Here is a 24,037-nt window from a genome sequence, read left to right on the forward strand (position 1 = left end):
GTTCAACTTTAAAATCTGAGCTTTAAAATACCCTAAACAGTGAACATGACTCTTGACTCTGACCTTTCATCTTCATCTTCCTCTTTTATCCAGGAGAGCAGGTAGCTGCTCCCCTGGGCTGCCTGCTGTAGCTCCCTCTCTTTTTCGCTTCTTATCCTCTTCTTTCTAGGCATTATGCTGCAATTGGTAAATAAAAAGAGACCAACAATATAAATAAGACTGTTTGGTTATATTTCAACAAGGCACAGGGCTACTTTTTCTGCAGGCAATTGGGAAATGCCTGTTTGTCATTTAGCAAATAAATTACTGCAAGTGTTAATTATGTGGTCTAATGTAAACCTACACAATAGTGAATACTAAATATTCATCTTAATTAAGTATACTGGTAGATTCACATGCTGTAGGATACCAATGACAAACTCTACCGGTGGTCATCATCACGTCATATCTATTATTGATTTTGGGTAGCTTCTAGCTTGTTAAGCAGGTGAGCAGTCGGCTAATTTATGCCCAGCTGTGTGGCGTTGAGACAGGCTACTTCACAACAGAGACAAATAAATGCAAGTTATAGCTTGGCAACTGAGGCTTAGGGGGCAAACAACACACTCGACTCCATTCATTTATGTGTTACCTGGCTGGTGGGCAGGGGAGGAGGTGTGTGTGGGCTGCAGCTGCGCACTGTCTGCTGCTGCAACGCGACTCCGTTTGTGTCCGCTCTGCGCGTTCACGTTGACAGAGGTGTGTGCGGGTGGGGTGGGGTGGGGGGTGGAGGAAATATTAATTGGGGCATTATTATCACACGCTTTTAACCGACGAGCACTTATAAATAATCATGTCAGCATTGGCCACAAAAAAAAAAGAAGAACTTTCAAAAGGGCACTTGCTTAGTCCAGAGGGCAAAGGGCAGGTGCTTTAGCGCCACCTAGTGTCTACCTGTGCACGCCACTGATGCACATTTTGTAGCTTGAAGTTCAGCCATTATTTTGAGTTCGTGTCAGCTAAAGATGAGAATATAAAGGTTTGCTGTACACTCTGTGCTGGTGACAAAGTACTATCAAGCTTCAAAAACACAATGCAAGTCCCACCATGTGGTGTTAAGCAGAGACCTGCGAGCAAAGCCACAGCCTCGACTTCTGCAGGAGGTCCCCAACACCCAAACAAGAAAGGTTGGACTTCGGTGCAAAACAAGTAATTGGGGGAGAGTTGAAGAAGTTGGGCGGTATGTTGTGGAGGAAATGCTGCACTTAAACATGGTTGACTCGCCCTCATTTCGTGCCATAATAAACAAGATCCTACTACTTTCACTGCTGTGCTGCCTCACAGAACATCTTTGGCTTCCCACCTGGAGAAGGAATATGCAGAGATGGAGAGAAATCTGAAGGCCGCGCTGAATGTAACTAATGAAGTAACTTTTAATCTAATTTAGTTACTTTTAAAGACAAGTAATATGACAGATATGACGAGCAGTAAAGTCCATATAACAAGGTGTGTCCTAATCACCCAGTGTATTAATACAATTCGGCATCGGTTTGGAGTCAGTGGGTCAGATGAGATGGAAGCTATTGAAACTTTCTGAGTATTTGTACTTGTTGTTATTCGGCCTTTGTTCTGTGGGCCTCGATGCCCTTGTAAATGAGGGTTGCCTCTCAATGATCTCTGGAGGATAAATAAAGGTTGATTGGTTGATTAAATATTGTCTGTCTTTTGTTGTGTGTCCCTCCAGAGCTCCCACAGCAACATGTCTGTAAGGAGGAGGAGGTTCTGGCTGACCAGCAGCTCTGTAACCAGGAGAGGAACTCCAGTCTGGACCAAGAGGACCCAGAGCCTCCAGAGATTAAAGAGGAACAGGAGGAACTCTGCACCAGTCGGGAGGGAGAGCAGCTTGTACTGAAGGTGGAGACGGATACCGTCATGTTGACTCCAGCTTATGAGGAAAGTGACCACAGTGAAGCAGAACCAACAAGTGACCACCAGCTCCTCTCTAACAACTCTCATGTAGCTGAGAGCCCAGACCAGAAAGGAGAAAAACATGGAGACTCAGGATCAGCTGGAGATGGAGAGCCGAAGAAAAAGAAAAGACGTCACAGAAAAAATAAAAACTCTACCTCATCAGACATTCAACATAACACTCACCCAGATGAAAAGTCTTTCAACTGTGACACATGTGGAAAGACTTTTAAGTTTAAGTCCCTATTGAATGCACACCAGAGAATCCACACAGGTGAGAAGAAGTTTACTTGTAAAGCATGTGGGAAAGATTTCAGGAAACCTAGTAAATTAACAATCCACATGAGAGTCCACACAGGTGAGAAGCCATTTTCTTGCAACACATGTGGGAACGCTTTCAGCCAAAGTGAGACCTTAACAATTCACATGAGAATCCACACAGGTGAGAAACCTTTTACTTGCAAAACATGTGGGAAAGCTTTCAAGTGTAATGGTGAATTGAATCGACACATGAGAATCCACACTGGTGAGAAACCGTATTCTTGCAAAACATGTGGGAAGACTTTTGGTCAAACCAGTCACTTAACTTATCACATGACAACTCACACAGGTGAGAGACCGTTTACCTGTGAAATTTGTGGGAAGGCTTTCAGGAGTCGTGATGCATTAATTTATCACATGAGAACTCACACAGGTGAGAAGCCGTTTACCTGTGAAATTTGTGGGAAGGCATTCAGGAGTCGTCCTGCATTAGTTAATCACACGAGAACTCACACAGGTGAGAATCCGTTTACCTGTGAAATTTGTGGGAAGGCATTCAGGAGTCGTCCTGCATTAGTTAATCACATAAGAACTCACACAGGTGAGAAGCCGTTTGCTTGCAAAACATGTGGGAAGACTTTTACTCGAACCAGTCACTTAACAAGTCACATGACAACTCACACAGGTGAGAAACCGTTCACTTGCAAAACATGTGGGAAGACTTTTACTCGAACCAGTCACTTAACAGTTCACATGAGAACTCACACAGGTGAGAAACCGTTCACTTGCAAAACATGTGGGAAGACTTTTACTCAAACCAGTCACTTAACAAGTCACATGACAACTCACACAGGTGAGAAACCGTTCACTTGCAAAACGTGTGGGAAGACTTTTACTCAAACCAGTCACTTAACAAGTCACATGAGAACTCACACAGGTGAGAAACCATAATTTTGCCTGGAGAAAGTTTGTCTGATCAGTCTGCTTTGATGAGACGTTTGATGACACATACAGGCGAGTAGCCCTGTCTTTGCAAAATATGTTGGTGGTGGTTCAGTTCTAGTCAGTACCTTTACATGCACAGCTTAGTCAGATTACAGCTATAGTTCAACTCTGCCACTCAATCAGACAACTGCAATTATCCGAGTATACATGCCGGTGAGAAAATCGTGGCCATAGCATGTCATACACGGTACGATAGGTGGCGCTGTGCCCATTTCAACTAGTGGTAACAGAGACACCTCCAGCTGACCTCTTTTTACGTTACCAGCAACAACAAACTGCCTCGGCATTCGAGAATGTGGCGTGCGAAGAGCGAGATGAAGCTACATCTTTGTACATTTCGTATATGGTGTACATTATAATTACACAAACTAGATGCACAATGGCGCTCTTTCTTGTGGTGATTTCGGGGTAAAGACAGGGCCGCTCTTCTACTTTTGGTTCATGGCGCTGGGAAAAAAATCTCGAGCCTGCGCAGAATGCAAAATCCGATCAGTCTGATGGAATGTATACATGCAGGAGTAATGCGACTATCAGTCGAATAATCTTGGTGTTTTAATTAGACTATGAGAGATCCAATCCGGTCTGATTTTAGTCAGACTAAGGTGTATACATGCATCTTAAAAATCCGATCATAGTCGGACTAACACAGTTATTCAGTTTTCACACAGGTGAGAAACCGTTTACTTGCAAAACATGTGGGAAGACTTTTACTCAAACCAGTCACTTAACAACTCACATGAGAACTCACACAGGTGAGAAACCATCATTTTGCCTGGAGAACGTTTTTCTGATCAGTCTGCTCTTACGAGACATTTGATGACACGTACAGGCGAGTAGCCTTGTGTTTGCAAAATATTTTGGAGGTGGTTCAGTTCTAGTGTTCCATACATAAAGAACTTTAACTTTAAATGAGCTACTTGAAGAATCCTCAGAGGATCAATATACACAGGAGAAATGATGAGCTGATGCTGAATGTGAACAATTTCCCCTTGAGAAGATGTCAAAATATGTTTGTGTGTCTATCTTCATGCTGATTTGTCCATATTTGCTCTCATGTATCCCACTTATTGTCGCTTATCGTGTCAGGCTTTTATATAAACAGTTATATGTTAAATACTTGAAGCCAAACTTTGTATCTGGGCTATATACCCCGAAAATGTGGTCGTCAATTCTAAACAGTATTGACTGATTTTGGGCTTCTTCAAGCTAAGACTCTTTTCGCTCTTTTCTGGAAAAATCTACAATTGCCCTCTGTTAAGTTATGGTCGAAGGAGATTGCAACATATCTTGCGTTGGAAGGACTTGCATATATTGTTAGAGGGAAAAGAAAACGGTTTGTTAAAGTATCGAAACTTTTTTGGAATTTTTGGAGGATGAGAATGTAGTTATAACTTGAGGTCTTCAAGTTACTGCTGCTGCTTTTTCAGTTATTCATTTATTATTAACTTCTGTTATTACTGTGATCTTTTGATTGTTTTGTTGTATAGTACATTTATAATTATCGCTATTTCTGTGGTCATTGTTATTTGTATGTTTTTCTTATATGTAAAAACTTAATAAATATTGTTTTAAAAAAAAGGGGGTTTTGAGTCTGCTAAGCAACTGGAGAACATTTCTTGGACCAATAATTTTTCAAGTCTAAAAGTGTAGTAAGATGTGTTTTAAAAAAGTTCTGAATTAAAGGCTCATCCCTGCCAGACACACACACACACACACACACACAGTTTCTCTGTTGATCATATTTTCTAAAGAATTGAAGAAATTGGAAATCGTCTCGGGGAAGTTTTGTAACAAATGTGCTTGGCAATTTATATTTATTTGTCATCTGCTTATTTTATTCAAAAACATGGTATAATTTTATGTAAATGAGGATTTATTGGTCACAAATTAAGCATAATGATAAAGAAGTGGAAAAGAAGTTTACAATATGTGGTAATGATTTGGAATTAAGTTGGTAAAAAATATGTAACACAGAATGGTTAGATTGTTTTCACTATAGTCAAAATAATTCATAATTCTGGGTTTTTTTTACTCAAAAATTTGGTAAAATTTCATGGAAATTAGGTATATTATACCATACATTACAAAAATGAATGTAAAAGGTGTGGTAATGTGTTGGAAACAAGTCGTCTAAATGGTGTAACAGAATTGTGTTATCATTTCATACTCATGCTTTATAAAACAGTAAAACAAGACTGGCTCAATTTGACCCGGGAGGACAACAGGTGTGACTATTTACTCCCATTCAAAAAAATTAAATTGTTTTAAAAAAAAATCCTGTCTAAACTTTGTAATATACCAGTCTGTGATATTCCATCTACTTTTGTGCCTGTGATCTTAACCATAGTGAAGATAATTCAGAATTTCTTCTTTTTTTACTTAAAAATTAGGTCTAACTTTTTGTAAATGAGGTCTATCATACCATAAATAACAAAAACAAGTGTAAAATATATATTCAATAGATATTCACAATAAAGGTGAAATTTCGTTCTCATTTTATGTCTCATGCATTATTAGCAGTCAAAACAGAAAGGGAGGCCCGGGAGGACAAAAGGTGTGTAGTAAATGGGAGGACAATATGAGGGTTACGCTACTTTTAAAGCCCGTCGGCTCAAAGTTTTCTGCTCTTTCTTAGAACTTAAATAAGAGACTCACTCTTTTACTCTCTTAGAACATTAAAGAGATCCATCCATCCATCTATTTTCTTCCGCTTATCCGGTGCCGGGTCGCAGGAGCAGCTGTCTGAGCAGGGACGCCCAGACATCCCTCACCCGACACTTCCTCTAGCTCCTCCAGGAGGATCCCAAGGCGTTCCCAGGCCAGCCGAGTGACATAGTCACCCCAGCGTGTCCTAGGTCCTGGTGGGGCATGCCAGGAACACCTTCAAGGAAGGCGTCCTGGGGGCATCCGATATAGATGCCCGAGCCACCTCAGCTGGCTCCTCTCGATGTGGAGGAGCAGCGACTCTACTCCAAGCTCCTCGTGGGTGACAGAGCTCCTCACCCTATCTCTAAGGCAGCGCCCTGCCACCCTGCGGAGGAAACTCATTTCAGTCGTTTGTATCCGAGATCTTATTCTTTTGGTCACGATCCAAAGTTCATGGCCATAGGTGAGGGTAGGAACGTAGATTGACCGGTAAATCGAGAGCTTCGCCTTTCGGCTCAGCTCTCTCTGGCCATTGCCTCAGACTTGAAGGTGCTGATTTTTATCCCAGCCGCTTCACACTCGGCTGAGAACCGCCCCAGGACATGTTGGAGGTCCTGGCTCAATAGAGCCAACAAGTCAACATTGTCCGCAAAAAGCAGAGATGGAATCCAGTGGCTCCCGACCAGACCCCCTCCTGCCCCTGACTGCGCCTAGAAATTCAGAACATGGTCCATTCGGACTCAATGTCCCCAGCCTCCCTCGGGATCTGGTTAAAGTTCTCCCTGAGGTGGGAGTTAAAGACCTTCCTGACAGAGGGTTCCGCCAGACGTTCCCAGCAGACCCTCACAATACAATTGGGCCTGCCGAGCCTGTCCAGCTTGGACACTGCCAGTGGATCCAACTCACCACCAGGTGGTGATCAGTTAACAGCTCAGCCCCTCTCTTCACCTGAGTGTCCAAGACATATGGCCGGAGGTCAGATGACACGACCACAAAGTCGATCATTGACCTGTCCTGGTGCCACGTGCACTGATGGACACCCTTATGCTTGAACATGGTGTTTGTTATGGACAAACTGTGACTAGCACAGAAGTCCAGTAACAAAACACCACTCGGGTTCAGATCGGGGAGGCCGTTCCTCCCAATCACACCCCTCCAGGTAACACTGTCGCTGCCCACGTGAGCGCTGAAATCCCCCAGTAGAACGACGGAGTCCCCGGTTGGAGCACTCTCCAGTACTCCTCCCAGGGCCTCAAAGAATGCCGGGTACTCTGCTCTGCTGTTTGGCCTGTAAGCTGAAACAACAGTGAGAGACCTATCCCCGACCCGAAGGCGCAGGGAAGCGACCCTCTCGTTCACCAGGGTAAACTCCAACACATGGTGGCTGAGCTCAGGGCTATAAGCAAGCCCGCACCAGCTCGCCGCCTCTCACCGCGGGCAACTCCAGAGTAGAAGAGAGTCCAGCGTCTCTCAAGGAGTTGGGTTCCAGAGCCCAGACTGTGTGTGGAGGTGAGTCCGACTATCTCTAGCTGATACCCCTCAACCTCCCGCACTAGCTCAGGCTCTCCCCCCCCAATCGAGGTGAAATTCCATGTCCCCATGGCCAGAATCACCGTCCGAGGATTGGGTCGTCGGGGCCCCCACCCACAACCGCCACCCAAATCACATGGCACCAGCCCCTTCTATACTCTCCTGCGGGTGGTGAACCTACTGGTGAGCGGGCCCATGTCACTCTTTCGGGCTGAGCCCTGCCGGGTCCCACGGGCTAAGACCCGGCCACCAGCCGCTCGCCTGTGAGCCCCAACCCCAGGCCTGGCTCCAGGGTGGGGCTCAAGTAACGCCATTCCAGGTGACATGAACGACCTTGTTTTTATATCTATCATCAGGGGCTTTGGAACCACTCTTAGTGTGACCCGTCACCTAGGACCTGTTTGCCTTGGGAGACCCTGACAGGGGCATTAAGTCCCAGACAACATAGATCCTAGGATCATTCGGATACTCAAACCCCTCCACCACGGTAAGTTGGCGGGTCAGAGGAGGAGGAGGACATTTAAGGGATATTAAGAGTTTTATCTTTTAATTACTTCTCTTTCTCTTTGCATTAATCTCACATTTAGCTTTTATGATTCTGATTGTAAGCTGTTGGACTCTGGAATTTGCTGAAACACACAAAAAGACTTCCCTCCCCACTTTTTCTCTTGCTCGGGAGCTCAACTCTCTCCTGTGAGGGGAAGTCTGTTTGTGTGAGTGAGCCCCCTCAGCAAACCCGTCGAGAATACCACTTGTATAACAAAAATAAACCGACTGCTGATTTTCTTGAGCCGATATTTGGAGCCGATGCTACTTTTGCTCCCACAATTTACATCATAAAAATTACACAATGATGATAACAAATGTTACGAGTCTTTTTAAAAAAAGGAACATTTATTGAAATTAAAAAAGGTGAGGTAGAAAAAGAACAATTAAACAATATTTAACAAATATTAAAAACAGGTGAGGTAGAACAAGAACAATTAAACAATATTTAGCAAATACACGTAAAAAAAGGCAAAAGAGCCCGATAATATCGGCTGGCCGATGTATCGGTCTATCACTAATTCTCATGTGATAGATTAATGCAGCATGACTCCCGACAGTCTTCCCACAAATTTCACAGTCAAAAGGTTCCTCACCTTCGTGGATTCCTATGTGGTCTGCCAAGTTTTTACGACGACGAATAGCCTTTCCACAATTTCACAGGTAAAGAGTTTCTCACCGATGTGAGTTCTCATGTGGTCTTCTATGTGTGTACGTTGGCTGAACGCTTTCCCACATGTCTTGCAAGAATACGTTTTTTTCCCCTGTGTAGATTCTCCTGTGATCTTTTAAGGTTTTTGCTTAGTGTGAAACTTTTCCTACAAATTTCACAGGTATACGGTTTCTCACCTGTGTGAGTTCTCATGTGAACTGTTAAGTTGCCGCTTGACGTGAAAGCTTTCCCACATGTGTTGCAACAAAACTGCCTCTCACCTGTGTGGATTCTCTTGTGCATTTTCAGACTAGATGATTGAGAAAATGTTTTTCCACATGTTTGGCAGGAATACGGCTTCTCACCTGTGTGAGTTCTCATGTGTCGATTCAATTCACCACGAGACTTGAAATCTTTCCCACGCATGTTGCAAGAAAAGAGCTTCTCACCTGTGTGAGTTCTCATGTGAGTTGTTAAGTGATCGGTTTGGGTAAAAGTCTTCCCACATGTTTTGCAAGTAAACGGTTTCTCATCTGTGTGAGATTCTCATGTGTCGATTCAATTCACCATGAGACTTGAAAGCTTTCCTACATGTTTTGCAAGCAAAAGGTCTCTCACCTGTGTGAGTTCTCGTGTGTCGATTCAATTCACCATGAGACTTGAAAGCTTTCCCACATGTTTTGCAAGTAAAAGGTCTCTCACCTGTGTGGACTCTCATGTGATAAGTTAAGTGACTGGCTTGACTAAAAGTCCTCCCACATGTTTTGCAAGTAAAAGGTCTCTCACCTGTGTGAGTTCTCATGTGTTGATTCAATTCAGCAAGACACTTAAAGCTTTCCCACATGTTTTGCAAGTAAAAGGTCTCTCACCTGTGTGGATTCTTAGGTGTATATTCAATTCGCACCTAAACTTGAAAGTCTTTCCACATGTGTCACATTTGAAAGACTTTTCACCTGGGTGAGTGTTATGTTGAATGTCTGATGAGGTAGAGTTTTTCTTTTTCCTGTGACGTCTTTTCTTTTTCTTCGGCTCTCCATCTCCAGCTGATCCTGAGTCTCCATGTTTTCCTCCTTTCTGGTCTGGGCTCTCAGCTACATGAGAGTTGTTAGAGAGGAGCTGGTGGTCACTTGTTGGTTCTGCTTCACTGTGGTCACTTTCCTCATAAGCTGGAGTCAACATGACGGTATCCGTCTCCACCTTCAGTACAAGCTGCTCTCCCTCCCGACTGGTGCAGAGTTCCTCCTGTTCCTCTTTAATCTCTGGAGGCTCTGGGTCCTCTTGGTCCAGACTGGAGTTCCTCTCCTGGTTACAGAGCTGCCGGTCAGCCAGAACCTCCTCCTCCTTACAGACATGTTGCTGTGGGAGCTCTGGAGGGACACACAACAAAAGACAGACAATATTTAATCAACCAATCAATTTGTATCAACTTCTATAATGTTACCCTGACCACATTTCAGTTCATCCTCCAATATGCATGTTCTTTTTCAGGAACAGCAACTGAACAGAATGCTCAGATGTGAGTACACTCCTCTGAGTGGGTATTAGCATGAGTTATGAGTCTCATGCATCGCTTTTTGTTTGTAGCACGTAAGAGTACGTTACAAACTCATTATCAATAAAATGGGCAATCCTTGGTTCAAATAGGACTCTGTGGGCCGTGAAGTCCATCCATCGCAGGTGAGCTCAATTGTCTCTGCAGACTGGAGCGATCCAACAACTTCCCTGCCATCTCATCATAGAAGAGCTGGCGTTGCTTGTTCTGTGAAATGTTTTCTACTCTGCATTTCAGACATTGGTTCCAGTGTTTGTAGCATTTGGCAAAAACCATCATTTTGGCCACACTGTACAGGCCGAATTCCTTGCAAATAAACCCAGCAATGGACTTTGTTAAACTGGCAGTCCTCGAGGACGACAATGGACACTGCACTCACTGCTGCCGGTGGACTAACAATGTTAGCATCAGCCACTTTTTCAACGAGGAGATCAGGTTGGTGGAGTTGCTTTGTTTGTTCGTGGTTTTGCTTGTGTACTTTCACCAGACAGTTCTTGCGTATCACGTAGTCTTTATTGATTTTGTTTGTCCTATTAAAAGGTGGCTGGGGCATCTCTTAACGTAACTTTCCTCACATTACTGTTTGCCATTATCCAACTGGTAACTTCCTTTTTGGCCAATAGATTTCTGTTCAAGTTTCCCTCATTCATGTGATCAGCATCACTGGGAAAAGCCATAAAGTAGCAACATGGGGGAGTCAGATTGGCAGGGAAATCTGCGCCTTATTTTTTCCATCAAAATATCTATATTTGGTGCCAGTGAATCGATTCACGTTCGCACAAGGAGAGACGACAATATATTCCCACATTGATATTTTGTCACACCCATTGTCCTGTTGACCGTGAATATACAGCGACTTGTTTGTGCTGCACATCCCACAGATGCTCCATTGGACTGAGATCTGGAGAATTGGAGGCCAAGACAACACCTCAAACTCGTTGTTGAGCCATTTTTGCTTTGTGGCGTGTTATCCTGCTCAAAGAGGCCACAGCTATCGGGGGAATACCGTTTCCATGAAAGGGTGTACATGGTCTGCAACGATGCTTAAGTAGATAGTGTGTCAGTAGCATCCACATGCATTGCAGGACCCAAGGTTTCCCAGCAGGACATTGCCCAAAGCATCACACTGCCTCCGCCTTCTTCCCATAGTGCATCCTGGTGCCATGTGTTCCCCAGGTAAGCAACATGTGCACATGCACCCGGCCATCCACGAGATGTAAAAGAAAACATGATTCATCAGACCAGGCTACCTTCTTCCATTGCTTCGTGGTCCAGTTCTGATGCTCACGTGCCCATTGTTGGCGCTTTCAGCATGCTGTAGCAACTAATAATGTAATAACAACTCATAATGTAATCATGTAAATGTATTAAAAGTTCATAATGTAGTAATCGGCTCATAATGTAATAAAATCACGGACGCATAATGTAATAAGGGCTTTGCGCATAATGTAATAATGTAATAACTTATTACATTAAGAGCCTTATTGATACCGCTCATAATTTAATAACAGATCATACAGTGAGAAAAGTGTTGCATTCTCATCATTTTACCACTGAAATAAAGCTGCAAGTAAAGCAAAAGGCATGGGCTACAGTGCATTTGTAAATTAAATTGGTGGTACCAAGTATTATTTAATAGTAATTGCATTGTCACATTGGTGATGTTAAAGTCTCAGAATGGCTGAAAATGTCATGACATTTCCTTTGCTGACCACAGAATGCCAACAATGTAATAAAGAAATATATACAACCAAACAATATACAAAGCAAAAGCCTTAAATGCACTTTTACACGGCACATGTGATAACTAAGAATAAGCAGCAACAACAATATTTCCTCTACGTGATGCACATTTACTCAAATAGACAGCAAAGACGCGTACGTGTATTTAATAAAGGTTTATTGGAGATACAGATACAGCTACATCGTCTCTTCCCGTATTCAACATCTGTTGTAGCTACGGCGACCACCGATTCATTCGGCTGACGGTGGCCAGTTAACATAGTCCCAAAATGTGGTTTTATATTCGACATTCGCTTGTTTTTTCTGTTTCTAACCTTAATGGCGTCATGAAACCCGCACCAATTCCAGCCAGGTTGGTATTATTTTGTACAGATAAGTAGGACAGACATTTCACAGGTCTCACCAACTCACCAACATCAGTGGCTGTGGCGAAATCTCAAAGGAACAGCTGAACGTTCTTTGGAGTACCATGCGGCAGCCGGGGCGATTAGGGACCATCGTAAAATTGCAATCTCTGATTTTTCAGTTTGGACAATCAAAGAAAATAACAACAACACACAAATACTCGGGCATGAAAATGGGTCAGGGTGAAAAGGGTGGGAAGAAGGATACGACCTCTGAGTTATTTCAAAATCAAACCGAGAAACATTTATAACTAATGTTGACTGAACACTTCTTCTTTCTGGGACACACAGACACCACCACACATCATGTAGTTGACCATTTATAACTAATGTTGACTGAACACTTCTTCTTTCTGGGACACACAGACACCACCACACATCATGTAGTTGACCAATCACGTCAATCACGTCGAACAGAAGAAAAAAACAGTAGAGGAAAAGAAAAAATGTTGATGTTTACTTCAAATAGCCGTTTCGTTCGCCACAGCACGTCACTATTCACCACAATCACTGAGGTTGGTGAGTGGATGACACCTGTGAAATGTCTGTCGTACTTATCTGTACAAAATAATACCATGGTTTTCATGACGCTATTGAGGTTAGAAACAGAAAAAACAAGCGAATCTTGAATATAAAGCCAATTTCACGTCGCTCCCAAGGCGGCAGAGTGGAATGAACCAAAACGAGGGAAACACTCGTATGTTCGCTCCATGTAGTGAAACGTGGCTGCGATGCATATGTCCCCCTCTGTGGCCACTCCAGGGCTCTGAACATTAGTGTTATTAAAATAAGAAACTTTTACTCACCTATCCTGTGTAACTTTACTTGGGGTTTCCAGCAGATATCCAGCATGACGCGCTGCCGATCGATCTCTTCCTCGTACTGGACGATAGTTGTTTTAAAAACTCTGAATATTTCTTCAGCAGCAGCAGTTAGTCGCTCGTTGACAAACTCTCTCAAACTCTCAACTGAACTCATTGTTCTTTAATTACTCATTCAATAATGAGCTGCGCTGTGACTCAGTACCGTCTTCACTTCATTCATACACACAGCCAGCTAATGCTGCTAGCTGCTACTGTTTACTTCCGCTGGGTGTCACGCTCTAAAGCTCCGACAGGGGAAGTGCGGAGGCTTTTAGTTCCGCTTCAGACTGAAAACATTTAATCCAGAACGTGTTTAAAACATATCTGACTACAGTTTTAAACTTGAAGAAAATAATTAGGCCAACAAGTGTTCTCCAGTTGCTGAGCAGACTCAAAAAGACATTTAATTATTTTTTCAATTTCTTACATGTTATTTAAATTATTTAATTAACTATATTTAACACCATCTTTAAACTCTTTTCACAGAGCGTGTTTACACCATGTTTGTGTGCTCCTTGTATTAAGGTGTAGACCGACTCTGCTTAATTCCACAAAGAAATGTGGTACTCTTTTCTAAACTGCTACTTTGAACTAACAGCTAACTTTTTGGTTACATACATGGAAGCTACTGTAATAACAATTATTTAACATAAAAGCAGGACAGGAGGAGCGATAATAAGTGGGACACATGAGAGCGATTCACTCGACTTTTTAATCATCATGTTAACAAATATGGACAAATCAGCATGAAGATAGACACATAAACATATTTTGACATCTTCTCAAGGGGAAATTGTTCACATTCAGCATCAGCTCATCATTTCTCCTGTGTATATTGATCCTCTGAGGATTCTACAAGTAGCTCATTTAAAGTTAGTTGCAAGTAAACGGCTTCTCACCTGTGTGGACTCTCATGTGAGCTTTTAAGTGATGGTGTCTTTTGTCACTACATTTTCTCGTAAGGGGTTAACGACATGAACGTATTCTTCAATAGGTTTGACCAGACACCCACCCCTCACCCGACCCAGCCATCTCTGCTGTCCCCCACCACCTCTTCCATCCCCCCTGTTTACTGCCCCATTCTCACCTCTACCTCCCTTTCCACAGCTTTCATGTCACAGACTCCCCCCACTGCCCCCCCTGACATTCACCCTCCCCCCACATCCGACCCTCAGCTCCCCTGCTCCACTCTGTCACTCTCGTCTCTCCAGGTGAGAAATTAGTTGAGGAAGATGAAGGTGAAGAAGGCTACGGGTCCAGATGGGATCAGCTCCAGGCTCCTCAGGCCCTGTGCAGACCAGCTGTGCAGGATTGTGGAATATATATTCAACCTGAGCCTGAAGCTGGGAAAAGTGCCACTGCAGTGGAAAACCTCCTGCGTGGTACCTGTCCTTTCATGGACCCACTCTAGTTTGCTTATCAACCTGACATCGGAGTGGACAACGCCATCATCTTTCTCCTGGACAGATCACTTTCTCACCTGGGGAAAGTCTGGAAGCACTGTGAGGATCATGTTCAACACTATACAGCCTGTACTCCTGGGGGACAAGCTGGAGCTCGCAGGGGTGAACCAACACCTCACATCCTGGATCCTGGATTGCCTCACAAACCGGCCACAGTATGTGAGGACTCAGGACTACGTGTTGGACACAATAATCTGCAATACAGGTGCACCACAGGGAACGGTCCTGGCCCCTTTCCTGTTCACCCTGTACACCGCAGACTTCTACCACCAATCCCCTCACTGCCATCTACAGAAGTTCTCTGATGACTCTGCTATCATCGGCCTCATCAGGGACGACAGAGACTACAGAGAACTTATTCAGGACTTTGTGGACTGGTGCCAGCAGAACCACCTCCAGCTCAACGCCGGGAAGACCAAAGAGCTGGTGGTGGATTTCCACAGGCACAGACAACCTGCACACAGGTGAACATCCTGGGAACAGACATTGAGATGGGGACATCTTACAAGTACCTGGAAGTTCACCTGAACAATAAACTGGACTGGACTGATCACACAGCAGCTACATATAAGAAAGGTCAGAGCAGACTGTATCTGCTGAGGAAGCTCAGGTCCTTTGGAGTGCAGGGGACCTCCTGACCTCTTTCTATGACTCTGTGGTGGCATCAGACATTTTCTATGGAGTAGTCTGCTGGAGCAGCAGCATCTCGGCAGCAGACAGGAGGAGACTTGACAAACTTATCAAGAAGGCCAGCTCCATCCTGGGATGCCCTCTTGACTAAGTTCAGGATGATGAACAAGCTGTCATCACTGCTGATGCAGGAGTCCAACCTGCAGGTGAGTGTCACAGCACTGGGCAGCTCCTTCAGTGACAGACTGATACACCCTCAGCGTGTGAAGGAGAGGTATCACAGGTCCTTCCTGCTGCTGTCAGACTGTACAACCAGCACTGCTCCGTATAGACCTCACCCTGTACTCTGCACTGTGCAATAACTCTGTACAAACTCATTTCATCACCCATATTTATTATAAATATTCAAAATCTGTATATAAAAATGACTGTCCATTCTTGCCCTATATCATGTAAATATGTATATCTGACGATTCGATTCTATTTTCTTTCCTTTTTAATTATATTGTCTATTTTATATTGTCTCTTTTGCTATTGCTCTGTTCTTGTAATATTCCGACGCTGCTGTGACAAGGAAATTTCCCGTCTGCGGGACATTAAAGGATTTCTGATTCTGATTCTGATTCCGATAGAATACAACATATACAGCATACACAGTATACAGTACATACATAGATGTAAATATGTGGATCGGTCACATTTACTTTTCATACTTTAACACATTTAACATCAAGTAATTTGACCAAATATTCAAACTCCATATCTCTATTTACCCCGATGTGACTGTTGGGCTGTAGTTCGTGTTCCGGCCTGCGGGGCGCTGCGACACCAGGAGAGGCTCAACTGCCTCAAACCTTAAAGGAGAAGAAGAAGCAGGACAACACCACACACTGTACTGCGCATGCGCTGAGGTTGTAGCGCTTTCAGATCACTCACGAGGTAACAGAAGTAAACAGTAGCAGCTAGCAGCATTAGCTGGCTGTGTGTAATGAATGAAGTGAAGACGGTACTGAGTCACAGCGCAGCTCATTATTGAATGAGTAATTAAAGAACAATGAGTTCAGTTGAGAGTTTGAGAGAGTTTGTCAACGAGCGACTAACTGCTGCTGCTGAAGAAATATTCAGAGTTTTTAAAACAACTATCGTCCAGTACGAGGAAGAGATCGATCGGCAGCGCGTAATGCTGGATATCTGCTGGAAACCCCAAGTAAAGTTACACAGGATAGGTGAGTAAAAGTTTCCTATTTTAATAACACTAATGTTCAGAGCCCTGGAGTGGCCACAGAGGGGGACATATGCATCGCAGCCACGTTTCACTACATGGAGCGAACATACGAGTGTTTCCCTCGTTTTGGTTCATTCCACTCCGGGACTCCAGAGGTTCTGAGTGTCCGCTGCACGGCTGGGCTCCGTTCTATAGAAGACCGCGGCGAAACTCCGCTCAGAAAATGATGATTTTACACACAAAACGTTCCGAAACATGTGAGGAGCACTAAAACTCAACAGAAAGAGGTGTGTCTCATTCAACCTGTTAGGAAGACATTTCGGCATTGATTTGGAGTCAGTGGGTCACATGACCTGGAAGCTATTGAGATTGAGGAGTCACGTGCTGATTTGGGTTGCTTTGGGCGGGGTCTGAGCCGGTCGGCCATGATGGTAGGAGACGCTATCGGTTGTCAGGGGCAACGCCTGCAGAACTTCACAGAGGCGCGACTAAACAGTCCAGAGCTCTATAATTTCTGCGCATTTATTATTTCGGCGGGACAGAGACGGATCTACGAATACGAGAAAGAAAAGGAAGAAAGTAAAGCAATGCAAAAAGATAAGGCGAAAGAAAAGGGACCTTACAGGAACAAGCTCACACCAAGCGCATAACAGCGGTATTTGGAGAAGCTCTCGGACATCCAAAATATCGACCGATACGAGCTCCCTGCAGCGGAATGGCACAGAGACCTGGATCATTTACCTCCATGCACATACATGGACATCGTCAGTTACCTTGTTTTTGGTGTAAGTTACTACACATTGCAGGAGTTTAAAAGCCACAAGTCTTTGGAAATTTACGAGACGTTCTGCTGCGGCTGGGTGCAGGACTTGGCCATCTACAAGCCTCCAGGTGGTGAAAACAGCGTTGTACTAGCAAGAAGACATTTTTAGAGAACGTACCCGAGTGAAAATGCAGAGAACACACTCTCATCGACTGGGGGGTGCAGTCGAAAGTAAGGTCCTTTCTTTTTATTGCAGCCAACCAAGCAATCCGGCGTCTCCTCGTCAGGTCAGAGACTTGCTTTCCTTATGCTGTGTCCATTTCGGCAACCTAAACTGTATCCCATTGTTCCTATGTTTTCCATATGAATCGTGTGAGGTACTGAATCAGTTTTTTAACGCAGCAGTGACTTCCAGGCATGGTAAAACAGTGCGGAATTGTAAAAACCTCCACTACTACAGAGTTAAGAACACACGTAAACAATCGTGTTTTGCCGCCGGCATCCTGCCATCATGGCGGAGAGGGGGAAGATCCCGCGAGATCGAGGGAGGGGCTTTGTACCATGACGACAACTCCTCATTCTCAATTGAAACTTTCTGAGTATTTCTACTTGTTGTTATTCGGCCTTTGTTCTGTGGGCCTCGATGCCCGTGTAAATGAGGGTTGCTTCTCAATGATCTCTGGAGGATAAATAAAGGTTGATTGGTTGATTAAATATTGTCTGTCTTTTGTTGTGTGTCCCTCCAGAGCTCCCACAGCAACATGTCTGTAAGGAGGAGGAGGTTCTGGCTGACCAGCAGCTCTGTAACCAGGAGAGGAACTCCAGTCTGGACCAAGAGGACCCAGAGCCTCCAGAGATTAAAGAGGAACAGGAGGAACTCTGCCCCAGTCGGGAGGGAGAGCAGCTTGTACTGAAGGTGGAGACGGATACCGTCATGTTGACTCCAGCTTATGAGGAAAGTGACCACAGTGAAGCAGAACCAACAAGTGACCACCAGCTCCTCTCTAACAACTCTCATGTAGCTGAGAGCCCAGACCAGAAAGGAGGAAAACATGGAGACTCAGGATCAGCTGGAGATGGAGAGCCGAAGCAACAAAAAAGACGTCACGGAAAAAATAAAAACTCTACCTCATCAGACATTCAACATAACACTCACCCAGGTGGAAAGTCTTTTAACTGTGACACATGTGGAAAGACTTTTAAGTTTGAGTCCCTATTGAATGCACACCAGAGAATCCACACAGGTGAGAAGAAGTTTACCTGTAAAACATGTGGTAAAGATTTAAGGAAACCTAGTCATTTAACAATCCACATGAGAATCCACACAGGTGAGAGGCCTTTTACTTGCAAAACATGTGGGAAAGCTTTCAAGTCTCATTATGAATTGAATCGACACATGAGAATCCACACAGGTGAGAAGCCGTTTACCTGTGAAATTTGTAGGAAGGCTTTCGGGAGTCGTTCTGCATTAAATTATCACATGAAAACTCACACAGGTAAGAAACCGTATTCTTGCAAAACATGTGGGAAAGCTTTTAATCGAACCAGTCACTTAACACGTCACATGACAACTCACACAGGTGAGAAACCGTTTACCTGTAAAATTTGTGGGAAGACTTTTAAACGAACCAGTTCCTTAACATTTCACATGAGAACTCACACAGGTGAGAAACCATAATTTTGCCTGGGTAAAGTTTATTTGATCAGTCTGCTTTGATGAGATGTTTAATGACACGTACAGGTGAGTAGCCTTGTATTTGCAAAATATGTTGGAGGTGGTTCAGTTCTAGTCAGTACTTTTACATGCACAGCTTAGTCGGATTACAGCCATAGTTCAACTCTGCTACTCAATCAGACAACTGCAATTGTCCGAGTATACAAACCGGTAAGAAAATCGGATTATTGGCCGAAGCATGTCATACCCGGTACGATAGGTGGCGCTGTACCCATTTCAACTAGTGGTAACAGAGCCACCTCCAGCTCTTTATGTCACCCGCAACAACAAACTTCGAGAAAGATGGCGTACGAAGAGCGAGACAAAGCTACATCTTTGTACATTTCGTATATGGTGTACATGATAATTACACAAACTAGATGCACAATGGTGCTCTTGCTTGCAGTTATTTCGGACGAAAGAGGGGGCCGCTGCCGCCACCCCGCTGGGAAAAAAATCTCGAGCCTGCGCACTTCTTTTTTTACAAGAAGACCGCGGCAGCCCACAAGCACCCGCTATAAAGCAGCTAACATTGAAAATGAGTATCGTGGCACTGGGGAGAACCCTGACATCCTACCCTTATCAGCTGCTACATCAGCTGCAGGTGCAGCTTCGATATTTGCACGTGTTCATGTTAATCTGTATTTAAAGACATTTAAATTTGTGGGGTAAAATTTTTTTTTTAAAAATCAACTGAAAAATTCACGACCCCCCTGCAGTACACCCTGTTGAAGACCTCTGATCTAGGTGTTTTAATTCGACTATGAGAAATCCGATCCGGTCCGATTTTAGTCAGACTAAGGTGTATACATGCATCTTAAAAATCCAACCATAGTCGGACTAACACAGTAATTTGGTTTTCTTGTGTTTCATGCATAATTGCAGAATTTTAACTGTAAATGAGCTACTTTAACATTTATATGTTAAATACTTGTAGTTTTTACAGTAGCTTCCATGTATGTAACCAAAAAGTCAGCGGGTCAAGTAGCAGTTTAGAAAAGAGTCCCACATTTCTTTGTGGAATTAAGCAGAGTAGATCGACACATTAATACAAGGAGCACACAAACATAGTGTAAACACACTGTGTGAAAAGAGTATAAACATGGTGTTAAATATAGTTAATTACATTAATTTCAATAACATGTAAGAAATGGAAAAAATAATTAAAAGCCTCTTTGACCATCTAGGCAGAGTGTGATGGGGCCATTTCCCAGATGGTGGGTAAGAATGTTCCCTTGAAGCCAAACTTTGTATCTGGGCTATATACCCCCAAAATTTGGTCGTCAGTTCTAAACAGTATTGACTGATTTTGGGCTTCTTCAAGCTAAGACTCTTTTCGCTCTGTTCTGGAAAAATCTACAATTGCCCTCTGTTAAGTTATGGTCGAAGGAGATTGCAACATATCTTGCTTTGGAAGGACTTACATATATTGTTAGAGGGACAAGAAAACAGTTTGTTAAAGTATGGAAAACTTTTTTTTGAATTTTTGGAGGATGAGAATGTAGTTCTTCAAGTTACTGCTGCTGGTTTTCTAGTTATTCTTTTTTTATTATTAACTTTTGTTACTACTGTGATCTTTTGATTGTTTTGTTGTATAGTACATTTATACATTATCGCTATTTCTGTGGTCATTGTTATTTGTATGTTTTTCTTATATGTAAAAACTTAATAAAATATTGTTTAAAAAAAAGGGGGGTTTGAGTCTGCTTAGCAACTGGAGAACATTTGTTGACCCAATAATTTTCTTCAAGTTTAAAAGTGTAGTAAGATATGTTTTAAACACGTTCTGAATTAAAGGCTCATCCCTGCCAGAGATGAGCCCAATGAGCGGGGAACTTCAGGAGCTTGACGGACTGGTGACTGGAGGTGCAACCAGATTCTTGAGGGTGTAGTGCAGGTCCATGTTTACGGCATTGTCTACAGACCTGTTGGGTCTGTAGGCGAACTGCAGCGGGTCTAGGAGTGGGTTGGTTAAGGATTTGAGGTGGGACAGCACAGGGCACTCAAACGACTTCATGACCACAGAGGTCAGGGCGACGGGTCTGTAGTCATTCAGTTCTGTGGTCCTTGGCTTTTTGGGGACGGGGATGATGGTGGAAACGTTGAAGCAGGCTGACACATGACATGTCTCCAGTGAGGTGTTGAAGCTGTCCGTGAACACTGTAGCTGACAGCTGGTCAGTGCAGTGCTTCAGAGTGCATGGAGGGACAGAGTCTGGTCTGGCTGCTTTGGGGGGTTCTGCCTCTTGAAGCGCTTGCGGACGTCCCTCTCTTGCAAGCAGAGAGTCGTCACTAGTCGTTTTTATACTGGGCAGTAAGCCGCCAATTGGAGGGTACACTTATTTCAGCCTCCATTGCGATGTAAATCCGAGACGTCGATGTGCCAGCAATTGCGTGTGATGGGCATCAATTACGTGCACTGTTGTGTGACCCGCAGCCGGGAAGTTTTAAAACCAGGAAACAGCTGATCACAGCAGTCAGTCCATCACTTCATCCGCGGACGTCCAACTGGACAGCTGCTGAGATCCGGGAGTTGTCCGCTTGTTGTTGTAGCAGCAAGCTACTAACGTTTGCTACTTTCAAATTAAAAGCCCCCCGGTAAGAACCCAGTTCTAAACTCCAATGGGGTGCAAGGTAAAGCTCTTATTTTGAAGACAAATTTGACCTGCTTCACTGTTCACTGTCCAACTTCGAGCTTCACGTCATGTCACATGTTTACGCCTACCCCAGTGGTGGCCAAGTGGCAGCATTTTGAAAAGGAGGCATATTACACCTCCCTTTTAGATAGACAAGGCGGCAGATTGCCGCATTTACCCTTGCAGCAAATGTGCCGCCTTTTCTGTAGAAAAATGGCTACTGTGATGGAGGGGGACCCGGAGGTGTGAAGTGGAGAGGCCCAGGGTCCTGCTGAGTTGCGGGGGGGGTGGTGAGATGGGAGAGGGTGTCAGGACTGTTCCTTTGTCTCTCAAAGCGACAGTAGAACTGGTTCAGTTCATTTGCAAGTCGCAGGTCATTGACGGAGAGGGGGGGGTTTAGGTTTGTAATTTGTAATCTGGCTGAGCCCCTTCCAGACAGAACCAGAGTCGTTAGCTGGGAACTGGTGTTGGAGTTTCTCAGAGTACTGTTGTTTAGCTTCTCTCACCGCCTTGCCAAAGCTGTATTTTGACTTCTTAAACCTGTCCCTGTCCCCACTCCTGAACAAATCCTCCTTTTGAAACCTTGGCTGTCTAAGTTTGGCAGTGAACCAGGGTTTGTCATCGTTATAACTCACCCAGGTGCATGATGGGATACGGCAGTCTTCACAGAAGCTGATGTATGATGTCACAGCCTCTGTATACTCATTCAGACTGTTGGTGGCAGTCCTGAAAGCATCCCAGTCAGTCTGTACAGTCCAAACACGCTTGCAGGTTCCCCACAGCTTCCCTAGTCCACTGCTTGGACGTCCTCACAACAGGTTTGCATCAGAGAGGCCCAGTGCAGCAGGGGGGACGGCATGATATGCATATATGAATATTGTTCTTTCTGGTCGGGCAGTTCATGGCTGAGGTTACCGTTGTTAAAGTCACCAAGCACAATCAGCAAAGAGTCCGGGTTTGTCCACTCCACTCCCAGTATCTGGTCAGCTAGCATGTGCTGCGCCTCCTGAATGTTAGCATGCGTAGGAATGTAAACACCGACCAGAATAAATGAAACAAACTCATTGGTTGGCCACACAGGGGGAGCAGAAGGGTTTGCAGTTTATGATGAATGTTTCCAGATGATGTGAACAGTGCTGTTGGATCACTGTCACATGAAGATCAAGAGTCGAGAGTCAAGAGAGATCTTATTTGTCCCTGGGGGGCAATTTGCGGTGCAGCCAGCAGCAAAAAACAACAGTAAAAAATACACAATAAGAATGGAATACACAACGACATGGGACAACGACACGGGACAACAATTAACGTCAATCCAACAAACAAACAAAGTGCAACAGTGCCATACTGGATAAAAGACTGGATAAAAACAAGGGGTTAAAGTGACCATAGTGCTATCAATTGTTAAGAAGGCCAACAGCCACTGGAACCCAGGATTTTTTAAGTCTGTCAGTCCTGCATCTGGGCACATTAAATCTGCGTCTAGATGGAAGCAGTTTAAATTCAGGTGCTAAAGGATGGCTCGGGTCAGACAGGACAAGTCTCGCTTTGTTCAGGGCTCTGGTTTTGTACAAAAGGGTAATGTCTGTGAGTGGAGTACCAACAATTTTACTGCACACTCTAACTATGCCCTGAAGTCTGTTGCTGTTTTTCAGGTTAATTGACCCAAACCAGCAGATAAAAGCAAATGTCAGGACAGATTCAATAAAACAAGAGTAAAACATTTCCATGAACTTGGAGTCAATGTTTATGTTCCTGAGCTTCCAAAGAAAGTACATGCGCTGGTTGGCTTTTTTGTACACTGCATCGACCTGATACTCAAAGGACGGCCTGTCATCAATTACTGTCCCCAGATATTTATACTGCTGGACAGACTCTACAGCTTGGTCATTGATGGACAGGGGAACGGTGTCTGGGCGGGTCTTCCCAAAATCAATGGTCATTTCCTTAGTTTTTGAAACATTGATGGTGAGGAAGGACGACTTGCACCACTGGATGAAATCCTCCACTACGGGGTCAGGCACTGGGTCATCATGGCTGAGGAGGGACACGATCACTGAATCATAAGCGAACTTTACAATGCGGCATTTCTCGTGTAAGCTCTGGCATGCATTAGTATATAGGACAATGAATGGGTGAATGGGTGAATGTATTGTACAGCGCTTTGAGCTGTCGTTAGACTGGAAAAGTGCTATAAAAATGCAGACCATTTACCATTTACCATTTACAAGTAGAAAAGGCGAGAGAACGCATCCCTGAGGAGAGCCGGTGGAGGAGAAGAGAACATCTGACAGGACGCCATTGGCTCTGATCTCGTTGTGATCTGACAGTTAAAAAGTCCAACAGCCAGTAATTCAGACCCCTGTCGATATTATAATTTAAGAGACGCTCGGCTAAAATATGGGGCTGGATACAGTTTAAAGCAGATGTAAAATCAATGAAAAGTAGACGGACAAAGCTT

The 24,037-nt window shown here is 44.0% G+C and overlaps 2 protein-coding genes and 1 long non-coding RNA gene across 3 annotated transcripts; all 3 read left to right on the forward strand.

Annotated features, from left to right (window-relative positions):
* The first annotated feature begins 2,141 nt into the window (after positions 1 to 2,141).
* LOC115592702 (gastrula zinc finger protein XlCGF57.1-like) lies at positions 2,142 to 6,649 on the forward strand. The gene is made up of 2 exons (XM_030435755.1): positions 2,142 to 3,061; positions 3,146 to 6,649. Exons 1-2 carry the CDS (start codon positions 2,290 to 2,292, stop codon positions 3,157 to 3,159), a joined length of 786 nt encoding a protein of 261 aa, XP_030291615.1. The 5' UTR covers positions 2,142 to 2,289; the 3' UTR covers positions 3,160 to 6,649.
* A 10,554-nt stretch (positions 6,650 to 17,203) lies between these two features.
* LOC115592727 (uncharacterized) lies at positions 17,204 to 17,944 on the forward strand. Its single transcript, XR_003986207.1, has 2 exons — positions 17,204 to 17,517; positions 17,646 to 17,944. It is a non-coding gene; the product is annotated as an uncharacterized LOC115592727 (long non-coding RNA).
* A 62-nt stretch (positions 17,945 to 18,006) lies between these two features.
* On the forward strand, positions 18,007 to 20,626 carry LOC115592707 (oocyte zinc finger protein XlCOF19-like). Its single transcript, XM_030435762.1, has one exon. It carries the CDS (start codon positions 18,165 to 18,167, stop codon positions 18,906 to 18,908), a length of 744 nt encoding a protein of 247 aa, XP_030291622.1. The 5' UTR covers positions 18,007 to 18,164; the 3' UTR covers positions 18,909 to 20,626.
* Positions 20,627 to 24,037: the final 3,411 nt, after the last annotated feature.

Source organism: Sparus aurata, chromosome 12, assembly GCF_900880675.1.
Source record: "Sparus aurata chromosome 12, fSpaAur1.1, whole genome shotgun sequence".
NCBI lineage: Eukaryota > Metazoa > Chordata > Actinopteri > Spariformes > Sparidae > Sparus > Sparus aurata.

Excerpts from the sequence above, each read along its gene's own strand:
- LOC115592702 (XM_030435755.1), top strand. The coding sequence starts at position 2,290 with ATGAGAGTCCACACAGGTGAGAAGCCATTTTCTTGCAACACATGTGGG.
- LOC115592707 (XM_030435762.1), top strand. The coding sequence starts at position 18,165 with ATGTTGACTCCAGCTTATGAGGAAAGTGACCACAGTGAAGCAGAACCA.